Source organism: Mesitornis unicolor, unplaced genomic scaffold (genome assembly GCF_000695765.1).
Source record: "Mesitornis unicolor isolate BGI_N332 unplaced genomic scaffold, ASM69576v1 scaffold17473, whole genome shotgun sequence".
Classification (NCBI taxonomy): Eukaryota; Metazoa; Chordata; class Aves; order Mesitornithiformes; family Mesitornithidae; genus Mesitornis; species Mesitornis unicolor.
Genome location: NW_010176946.1, coordinates 405 through 11,524, shown reverse-complemented (window position 1 = coordinate 11,524; position 11,120 = coordinate 405). Strand labels below are relative to the sequence as shown.

At 44.8% G+C, this 11,120-nt stretch overlaps 1 protein-coding gene across 1 annotated transcript; it reads left to right on the top strand.

Moving 5' to 3' along the window:
- Positions 1-3,100: 3,100 nt before the first annotated feature.
- On the top strand, positions 3,101-8,762 carry HUS1 (HUS1 checkpoint homolog (S. pombe)). The gene is made up of 8 exons (XM_010181898.1): positions 3,101-3,167; positions 3,479-3,606; positions 4,502-4,678; positions 5,358-5,465; positions 6,402-6,476; positions 7,231-7,330; positions 7,677-7,808; positions 8,680-8,762. Exons 1-8 carry the CDS (start codon positions 3,116-3,118, stop codon positions 8,760-8,762), a joined length of 855 nt encoding a protein of 284 aa, XP_010180200.1. The 5' UTR covers positions 3,101-3,115.
- The last annotated feature ends 2,358 nt before the right edge of the window (positions 8,763-11,120 follow it).

Genomic DNA, 11,120 nt, shown 5'->3' with positions numbered 1-11,120 from the left:
GCACAGCTCTGCTTGCCCCTGAGGAACAGAACAGCCACCCCTGAGGCCATAGGTAGCTTCGAAGGCTGCTAGGGCAAGATCAGAACCAGCAAAAGTAGGAGCAGCAAGGTAAGCTTCTTGCTAGGCACCAGCAGCAGAGACACAATCCTGTGACACCGAGTTCTCAGAAGATGCTCCCACCTGAGAGTGTAGGGCACAGGGCGGTTGCCTCCATTTCCAGGAACTTCCCCTCATTTCCTGGATCTTCCTCTCTCTTCCAGGATCCTTTGTCCAGCCAGGATTTTCACCTTCTTCTTTGTGTGCTCGCAGCCCCTGGTTTCCCAATCTAAATCTATGCACAGAAACACAAGCCATGGTAAGTTTCCTGGTGGTTCTGCCTCTCATTTCTATATTAACCAAATTATTCAGGACTTGCTACTTTTGTTTAGTTCCAGGTCTCCTCAAAATTTGCAACCAGCCTGTACTGGCTGTAGCTAGCAAATACTGGGCTTGTGCCTAGTTCAGAAGTTCAATTTCAGAAATTCACACACAAACACCCAATTATTTGCCACCTGGCAGCACCCACAATTTAAACTATTTTTCATATAGCACAGAAAAGCAACAGGATATTTTTCTGTCCAAGGATTTATTTTATTCTGCTCCAGGGACAGTAAGTTTACTAGAGATGCTCTAGTCCCACCTGGGTAGCCTAGTAAACATGATTTTTGCCGTAATTAAAGGCCACAGATTTTGTACTGACCCGACAGCGCATAGTCTCAGGACTTTCCTGGCCCGTGCTGGTTTTAGCTTGTCAATCTGTCACATGATTACCATCTCATCTTTTTTAGCTTTAACTTTGGGAATATCCCATATGGTAAAAGTTTGACACAGTTTGATAGTGCATAACAAACAGCCCTTGGTGTTAAGTAGGTTGGGAGAGGTCAAATCGCAGCTTTCAAACTTGAGCTGGAAATGAATGAGAAGAGATCAGGTGGGGGTGAGAAAACGTGCACATACAGCCCATTTCAGGTGGCCTAGAAATATGGGGGGGGGTTCTCAGCTTTTAAGCACAAGAGCCAGACAAGAATGAAAGTAGTGCATTAAACTGAATGTGTCAAGAATAATTTCTTAATCCAGGTGACAGACACCCCAAAAAGAGAAAAAGAGTTACTGGATATGTTGCTCACCAACAGAGAGGAACTAGAGATGTCAAAATCGGTGGCAGACTGGGCTGCAGTGATAACGTCCTGGTGAAATTTACAGTCTTGAAGTATATGAGCCAGGTGAAGAGTAGACTCACAACCTGGAATTTTAGGTGAGCAAACATTCAGTTGTTTAAGGAATTACAAAGATGTGATTCCCTGGGAAACCACCTTCAGGGACAAAGGAGCTGAACAGAGCTGGCACTTTTTAAGGACATTTTTCTTAGAACACAAGAGCTCTTGACTCTCACATGTAAGAAATCATGCAAGGAAAGATGAAGACTATAAAACTGTTGCTGTTACAGTTCTTCCTAGGTATACTTGCAATCTGGGCAAGTAAAACTCCACTGTGATTACCATCTAGCTCCTCCTATTCACCTCTGACTTACCAAGAATTTCCAAATGATGCCTCTAGGAACAATTTTTTTCCACCTTTGCTGTTGCTACTTTCACACTTTACCTCCCCTTGTCCTGCTACACCTATCAGTGATCCCCCATTCTCTAGTGTAGTCATAACCTCACCCGGGGGTGTACTAATTAAAGTAGATCCTGGAGTGATAAGGAACCAATGGGCCCCAAGACACCTCTCAGAACATTGATAACAGCAGCCAGCAGAAATGGGAGCTCACAAAAGATGAGGGTGGCGAGGGTGTAATATATTCAGACACATTGTGTAAGAGATGTGACAGTGGACTGTCATCTTGTTAGCATGACTTTTCTCAGGGAAATACTACTCTGAAAAAGACACTGTCAAACCACAGTGCTGTGTTTATCGGTTGAAGATTTGAATCAGGATTGATTCTGCCAAACCCTACTGCACTGGAGTGGTTCCTCTAGGAAAATCGTCAGCCAATTTCTGAAAAGTGCACAGGGCCTGGGAGCAACACAGCCAAAGAATAACCTCTCCAGAAACTACTGCTTTTTCTGTCAATATGTAGTCCTAAGGTTGTTCCTTTTGTTAATTTTCTTCATGACTGTACTGAAAGACAGCATCCAGGCACTGGGAGCAGCATCCTGAGAGTATTTCAAAATCAAATTAAAGAAAGGCAATTTAGTTGACCTGGGGAACTTGCAGTGTGACAAAAGCACACCAGACAATCCTGGGGAATCCAAGAGGACGGCAGGGACAAAGAACACCACAGAGGCAAAGGACCAAGTCTCCTGTAGGAAACAGGCATGCCGCATATGGACATGGACAGGTAAAACAAAGTTTTATCTCAATTTGTACTGCCTTCAACCATTCCAATCTCTGTATAAACCCCTACACACCATGCACTAAGCTGAAATAGCCCTGGGCAGAGGGAGCACGAGGTACCCGGTCTGACAGAGAGCTCCTTTATGGTTGCTAAGTCTTTTATGGGTGGCCTGGCTAGTGATGAGGAAGAGAAGGGCCTGTTAGAGAGCTCTGTTCTTTCTTACATGACTGTTTGCTTTCCTCCCTCGCCATGGCTTCACGTTGGGCACAGTGCTCCTCCTCGGGGGATCCTGGTCCTGGCCCCCGCCAGGAGCTGATGGTTTCTGCTGCAGCAGGCCTCTTGGGTTTCAAGACAAAAATTCCTCGAGGCACCGAGGTAGGGACCAACATACAGATATCTGGATTTATATACATGTCCTGCGGGTGCAGAGAGGTTTTGCTCTCAGCTGAGCTCTTCAGGCCTGCCTCCGGGAACAGCCAGCGCTGTGGAAGGAGGTCGCCCAGGCCTCTGCAGTGAAGCCGCAGAGCCCCCTTGTGCCGCGGCCCCTGCGGTAAGGCCGCAGGGCCCTCCGCCACGGCTCCCGCCTCCTCGCAGCTGGAGAAGGGCTACAATGACTACTCCCCCCACGAAAATACTCTTCCTCCGACTGCCTCCTACCCGGGACCGCCTTCAGCCGTAGCTCTAGCGGCGGGCGGTGCTGACGCGGCGGGCGGGGCCAGCGGCGGCCCGGGCGCCGCCATGCGATTTCGTGCTAAGATCGTGGATCTCGCCTGCCTCAACCACTTCAGCCGTAAGTATGGCAGAGCGGGGGAGAGCCAGGACGGAGGACGGCTGTGCCTGGGCGAGTCGAGCGGCCGGAGCCGCCTTTCCCGGGGAAAGGGAAAAGTAAGGGCTGTGCGCGCCGTGAGGCCCAGGCTGCGGGCCCAGCGGGCTCTCCTGGGGGGTGGCAGCGTGAGGCGCTTCCCTTCGCCCCGAGGGAAACAAGGAGTTTCCGCAGCTGCATTTTTTGGAGACTGGACGTTTCTCCCCATCCCTCTGGGACGAGGGGTGTGAAGCGGTCACTGCTGTAACGCTGCCCCCCGCTCCGTCTCTCTCTGCCAGGTGTCATTAACACTATCGCCAAGTTAGCCAAGACCTGCACGCTGCGCCTGACTGTCGGCAAGCTGTATTTCATCCTCTCCGATAAGGTGGCAAATGGCGGCGTCAGTATGTGGTGTGAGCTGTGCCAGGTCAGTCCGGGGAAGTTCGGTCACCACCTGGCGCTCTCAGCTGAGCTGTTGGGTCAGGTGTAGGAGGCACTTCTTGCACGTGTAGCCCTCACCTGAGCTGTGTGGGGTCTCTCAAGGCCCGTCTGGTCACTGAAGGCTCTGATTTGCAGCACTGCCTTTTAGTTGCACAGGCCTGGTGTTTCTGGTTAGACATCCCCTTTACCTTGGTTGTCACTTCAGTGTAAAGCTTCAGTGTGTGCTGGCCCACAAGGGCTGAGGAGACTGAGGGGTGACCTCATTAATGTTTATAAATTTGTAAAGGGCGAGTGTCAGGAGGAAGGAGCCAGGCTCTTCTCTCTGATGTCAAATGATAGGACAAGGGGCAATGGGTGCAAGCTGGAGCATAGGAGGTTCAACCTGAAGATAAGGAAAAACTTCTTTACTATAAAGGTTACAGAGCACTGGACCAGGCTGCCCAGAGAGGTTGTGGAGTCTCCTTCTCTGGAGACATTCAAAACCCGCCTGAATGCATTCCCGTGTGACCAAGTCTAAGTGATCCTGCTCTGGCAGGGGGGTTGGACTGGATGGTCTTTTGAGGTCCCTTCCAACTCCATTCTGTGACTCTGTGGCTGGCTCAAAACTGGAAACAGGAAGGGGTAACTTGCCTGTCATACCTCTTGTTTTGATGATTGATAGGGGAGGATTTGAAATTAATATGTTTAGCCTGAAGCAATGGGTCTTCATGCATATGCAGCCTGTCTTGATTCCTGCAGGTGATGCCAGGCAGAGGAAAGCTTCCCATTGTACACATGTGGTTCTAAGCTTAAGGTCTGATAAGTAAAACTTGCCCCTCTTTCTTTTTTGTCTTTTTTTTTTAATTTGCTTTATTTTATTTCCCAACTTTCAAAAACTGTAGGGGAATTTCTTCGATGAATTTCAGATGGAAGGAGTAGCTGCAGAGCACAATGAAATCTACTTAGAGTTGTTACCTGAGAACCTGTCGAGAGCATTAAAAACTGCCCAGAGTGCTAAGGCAGTGAAGATGAAGTTGACTAACAAACACTGTCCCTGTCTCAGAGTTGCTGTGGAGCTAGTAAGTACAGCCATGCTTTTCTCTTAATTATTAAGAAAAAGGTCTTAAAAATTAAGTGCTTTTCCTGAGATCAAAATAGAAGCTTTGGTAGTCTTTGGTGTAGAAAACTAAATAAAGACAAATCATGCCATTTTCCGTCTCACTAGCCTTTCCTCTCATTGTGGTTGGTAGCACACAGAACCAGCTTTGTGTTTTCCAAAAGGCAAGAAATTGATGGGGGAAGAATGAAAGCTGTGTGACTGAAACACCTTTTTCTAATGTCTACTCTTCTCCATTCCTTCATTCTCTAAATCTTCTGTGGATTATTGCCTTCTCATTGAAGCCATTAGGTGAAGGTTTTAGTGTAGTATTTGGCTCTTTGTTTTGCTTTTGGTTGTCCTGCTGTTCCATCTCAAACTTCTGTCTTCTGATTTGTTTGTTGTTGTTGTCAACACCTCTTCACTGATTCACCTCTTCAGCTTTAAAGATAGCTTTTAGATAACTAATGACTGATAGCTTACAACCTCTTCCTTATTCAAAAGGGAAGTCTGCTTAATAGCAGACTGATAGGAACCTTTGGAAAACTGGAACTGAGCGTCTGGGGCACTGTTACAGTATTTCCCAGAGTAGGTCTGAAAAATTGGAACTCAGAATTCAAGACCGGTTTTTAACTGCGTGAGCATCTTCTCTCTCCTTCAAGCCATCCTTATCAAGCAGCAGTAGGATTGTGACACACGACATTCCCGTGGGGGTTATTCCCAGAAGATTATGGAATGACTTCAGAGAGCCCAGTGTGCCAGACTTTGATGTAAGCGTCTGTTTTTATATACCCTACGGAAAGGGAAGGTTGCAAGGGGAATGCTGTTGCTGCGGAGTATACTACGGGTGGGTTTTGGCAAGGAAATGAAATGAAGGGCTGGAGGATAGAGGTTTGGAGAGGGATGGGACACGGCTTCCATCTTGACAAGAGAGTCCAGAACCTGTAAAAACAGAGCAGGTGGTTACCAGATGTTGCTGTGATATTCAGGGTGGAGGAAAGGAAGAGCAAAGGACTTGCATGGCTTTAGGCAGGAGCATCTTCAAACCACACAGGTGTAAACTCTGTCAGCTGTTTAGGTACCAAATAGCCCAAAGAATCTGTTCTCTCTGAAATTCATGGGCTACCTGCAGAGTTAGATATATATGTGTTTCCTCCTGATTTTTGTATCTCTCTATATCCTTTTTCACTTTCAGCAGAGTTTCAAGGAAAGGTCTTTGTACATACTTGCTCCTATATGAGGTTACAGATGTCTGTTACCTCTACAGCTAAGAGTTTTTAAATTTTGAAGACATATCACTCAGTAGAAATTTGATGTATTTGTTCTGTTATTTCAGGTTTACACTGATGCAATTCCAGAAACTATTACAGTACCATGGGAATAGTGTTCTTTTCTTTTTGGCTGTAGTAACTGTTAACTGTTCAGTAACACAGATATGGGTTCCTGTGAGAATTTGATCTGCAAAAACCTGAGTACTTTATTTTGAACAGTATGTCTGAAGCAACTGCTAGACCAGTGGCCTGTTGGTATAAGAGAAAAGAGCTCCTCTGTTCCTGAGTCGTTTGCTGATCAGTTAAATATTGTGCTCCCTGCACTCAATAGATAACTGAGTCCAAAATAAGATAGAATTGAAGGGAGAAATAAATGCATCACATCCCAGTCACGCATGAAATAGTTGTGCAAATGCAGTTCTTGTGTCTTTCTAGGTCAGTATTTACCTACCCCCGCTGAAAACAATGAAGAGTGTTGTGGAGAGAATGAAGAATCTCAGCAATTCCATTGTAAGTTAAGGACCTTCAGGCATGTCACATACAGACCCTATTTTATCTTGGACACAGCATGTTTCCCATTCCCAAACTGGTGCCCCTGTGTTCTATCTTATTTTGGGATGAGTCAGACATTGAACTAAGAATGCCTGAAGACTCTGTAAGGGCTGAAGAGAGCAGTGGGATTTATTTTAGGATGTACACTGAGGAGCTCATCCTGGGCTTCCCAGAAGGTGGTGCTCTTCGTACTGAATGCTTGAAAGAACATGGCTTGTGTGGCTACAGGCCACTCTTGGTAGCTGGTAAGAAAAGGCAGTCCTTCAGCAAGCTAGCTGGAGGCTTTCCAGGTCATTTCGTTAAAGAAATGCGTTTCAAGTGAGCCTTGCGTTAGGTGTCTGTGCAAATGAACCTTAGGTAAACTTGAGGCAGGATTTAAGTGAAATGAAGGGGTTGTTGGGGTTTTTTTTAATTATTGTTGTTCACAGTGACCAGAATTGACAGACGTGAAAGTAAGCAAGCATAGAGCTTTGGAATAGTTTGATTTTGGGGGTGTTCATACCAATTTTGATAAATGGGAAATTTTCTGTAAACTGAGAATCTGGAAACTGGGACAGTCTCAGTCTTCCAAGGCTTGGAAGAGTTGAGAGATTACCCTGGGATTGAGATTACCCTGGGTTTCTGCCAATTTTGCAAATGGCTGCGTTTTATTCTTTTGTAATTCTGCAGTGCAAAAGTAGCTTGCCTAAAATTGAGATTGATTATAATGCAGGTGATTGAAGCAAACCTGAGTGGAGAAATGAACTTGAAAATAGAAACTGACTTAGTATCTGTAGCAACACATTTTAAAGACTTGGGAAATCCACCCTGGGGTAAGTTTTACTGTTTGTTGACTCATGTGTCTGTATGGTCTCATTACTTAAGTGTGGTGCTGATAACAGTACTTACCTCCTGCTAGTCCTTACAAAATAGCATCAAAAACATCAAAGTCTTCAAATGAAATCTTAAAAAGAAAAGTGGCCAATGGCTGTTTCCTGTTTGTGGGTGGAATCTCTTTCAGTATCCGTAGGAAAACTTGGGCTTTCTCTTCCTTGCACTGCTGTTTTGGGAAAATGACCCATTTGAGTACCAGCTGCTCAGTGATGATCAGGTGTGTTGCTACAGGTGTGGTGACACCTGCTGATGTTTTGACTAAGTGGTGTGTTCTCATGCATTTAGCATCAGAGGATGGATGTCAAAGTCCAACTCAAGGTGGAGATCAGGAGAGCATGGCTGAGGCACGCATAGACATCAGGAAGCTGCAGCAGCTGCTCGCTGGACAGCAGGTCAACCCCACTAAAGCACTGTGCAGTAAGTTCAACAGCTCTGCTTGCAAACTCCAGTTAGGGAGGGCTGTTTGCCGTTCTTGGAAGATGTGTTGTTCTGCTGAGATGACGTTTTGTCTGTTTGAAACTTGACTATTTTTACTGTACCTGAGGACTTGTAATATTTCTATTTTTAGGCAGTAAGCTTCAGGCCTTACACATTTAGGGGAGAAGAAACAAAAACATTTAAAAAAATGAAGTCAGGCCCTTTAAGTATCAAGTTGAATATTCAGACTGTCTAATCATGGGTGTCTTCTTGTCTTCGTTTTGAAGTGTTTATTTTTAATTATTATTTTGAGGTAGTATTTTTTTGGAAAGTCTTAAAACAAAGCCCTAGTTTCTAGCAGAGAAACTGGGATTTACTGACATGTTTGTTTTGTTGTTTGTTTTTTTTTTCTCAGATGCTTTCTTACATTCAGCATCAAATTGATTCTGATACCAAAATGCTCTTTATGCAGCTAGTGTTTCTAACCACAGAAACTATATGTTCTTTGTAGCAGAAGCCTATGCAGGGTTTTATATGCTGTTTTGATAGCTCTCTGTGCTTTTCCTGAGAACATCTGTGTGTTATGGATTAGTGCAGATGCTAAGACCTTCCCAAGGAAGGTTTAAATTATGGGTATAGCATTATAGGCCTATACATGACATACTTCCTTTTGGGTATAAGTTTTCATAGACTCTTCAGTAATGCTTCATAGAACCTCACAGACTTAAATATTACAGGATTATATGTCTAGTTATCCTTCTGTCAGAAGTGATTGAAGCATTGTATTGTTATGGTAACATTCTGTAGAAGATGTAATTTTAAGGTATTTTTTCTGCTTTCAACTGGATTTGTGTTTTTTTCCTCTTTACAGATATTGTAAGTAAAAGAGTTGTCCACTTCATCTTGCTCCATGAGGATGTTTCACTTCAGTATTTTATTCCAGCACTTGCCTGAACATTTTGGAATCTTGGTCATTTTCCAGCCTGAGGCCTTTTCTATGAAGTCTGAAAACTTTCATGAGTTGCTGGAGTACTCTCATAGGCTGTTAGATGCAGCCCTCAGATGGACATTATTTTCATATTTATGAGATTATTCAAAATATCTCCTCATCCAGAAGACTATTTTTATAAAGAGTTACATACTGTGAAAGACATTGCTGGGAAGCTGGCATATCTGAGCAATACGGGGTGGCAAAACTGAAATCTATACGTGCTTTGGGGATGCTTTGAGCTGTGGGGAAGGCAATGTAAGTTGTTTTTTTTTTCTCGTTGACAAACAAAGAGGTAGAATTGACCTCTGGGGCTGCTGCGGGGTGTGTTCAGTATTGGGCAGTGCAGCTCCAAGTTAAGGGACCTCTGAGTGAACTGTCATACTTCCATGGAGCAGGGTTTTGAATATCTTGTGAAACTTCTTGTTTTGGAAGTAGTGAGTCTTTGCTGCCAAGTGGGACTGGGGGTTTCTGCTAGACAGTAACTCTTGCCACGGTCAAAAGTGTTGTGTTTTGGTTGTGAGTTTCTTTGCTTGTTTTTCCCAAGGGGCATTGAAGTTAAGGGAACAATTAATCTTTCAGTTCTTACAGATGCAAATGGTCAAGAGAAGGCTGAAGAAGAGGCAGTGGTCTGGGAATGCTGTGCTTCTCTGACTTCTACCGTCATTTCTATCAGACTAACCAGAAAGCATCTTCCAAGTCCTGTTAGTTTTCATGGGCAACTGCAGTTACCTAAAAAATCTGTAAGATGAAAATAGCTGTACCCCACGTTACAGTAATTACATGGTAAGAGGTATATGGTAAATATTCCTGGGTTTTCTCCTTAGAGAGGGGGAAAAACTGTCAAAGTATGCACTATGAAAGTAGGCTTTGAAATCTTTGGATTTTCTCCTTTAAAAAATGTGTTCTGTGTAACCTGATGGAAGTTTTTCTCGTAGAGCAAAAGAAGTAATGATGGCCCCTCAGCTACGCGGGCTCTGTGATCGCTATTTCTAAAAAAAGATCAGAAGTTATAATTGCAAGAAAATGTGTTGGTTTGTTGGGGTTTTTTTAATAAAATTTAAATAGCAATGGGAGTAATGCTGGTACAGTGAGATGTCAATTTCATATTCTGGAGGGGAGGAGGCTCGATGGACCAATGCAGTGAAGCCTCTCCAGAGCCAGTACTTTCTTACACTTCCCACCTGAAGACAGCACAAGGATACAGCTCAGTCTTGCCGTCCAGTGGGCACATACATACTGATCAGAGGGAAAATAATACTTACTCAGGTTTAAACCTGCTCTTATCTGTGAATTGAGTTGTTACAGTCCTGAGGGCAGTATTGGACTTTAATGTCCCTAAGCAGCCCCACCAGGGACCCCTACCTGCCCCCTCTCTGTCCATGGGCACACAGGTCCTATTTCAGCTCAGGTTGTGGCATCCTGTGCTCCCCTAAGCTATGTTGTAGGTGGGCCTCGGCCCACCTCTATTCCCGAATTGATGTTTGGTTTTCCTGGATTTTCTTGGGAGGCAGCTGTTGCTCTCATCACCTGGTTCTGGTTGCCTGGATTAGGTTCTGCAGGCCTGTGCTGCAGCTGTAAGGGTGTTGCCTAGCCTGCATTGTGGTAACCCTGTGCTCCTGGCTCCTCACTCCTGGAACAGCCTCACTGTTGTTGCTCCCTAACGACGACGAGAAGAATTATTTCTCATTAACAGCCCTAGCTGGTTCCACATGACAAACCAATTGTTTTACACTAGAAAATTTATTTACTGTAGCTTAACCCACCAACACAAAATAGTGTTACAAGGCACTAGTGGGTCTATATAACAACTGTAATGCCATCCAGCTTCTCTCAAACACTTTGTTCTCCTAATGCACATTTCTGTTATGGGATGTTAAGAGTGGCCAACACCTCCAGCAACCACACATTTAAGACACAGATCAGAGGAAGAGCCTCTGAAGAGGACAGAGAAGCCTCTCAGAGGTGAGCAAGGTTCAGAAGGAATCTGAGGAGCTCGTGATGCAGCTTTCCAGAGCGACAGAAGTTAGCACAGAGGTACAGCAGCTTCCATCCTATCCCACAGTGCCTGTTTCCATCCTCTCACTAGGGTGTTAACTAAAAATGCATTGATCTGGCTCCTTGGAATGAAGTCAGGAATCTGCCAGGTTTTACAAGTCTCAGACAGGAACACCCAGAATCAGTTCACCAGCTTCGAAGAAGGACAAGTTTCTCCACAGGTAAACTCAGGGGAGGAACTGGGAAAGCAGCGAGCAGCAGGTGTTGCTCAGTGGTGGGGGAGCAGCCTATCCAGGACAACTCAGAATGCAAATCCCTTGTACTAT

Bases quoted from the DNA above. Each gene is read 5' to 3' on its own strand.
- HUS1 (XM_010181898.1), top strand. From the start codon at position 3,116: ATGCGATTTCGTGCTAAGATCGTGGATCTCGCCTGCCTCAACCACTTC. The intron at 3,607-4,501 runs GTCAGTCCGGGG...CAAAAACTGTAG, and splicing joins TGTGGTGTGAGCTGTGCCAG to GGGAATTTCTTCGATGAATT. The intron at 6,477-7,230 runs GTAAGTTAAGGA...ATTATAATGCAG, and splicing joins AGAATCTCAGCAATTCCATT to GTGATTGAAGCAAACCTGAG.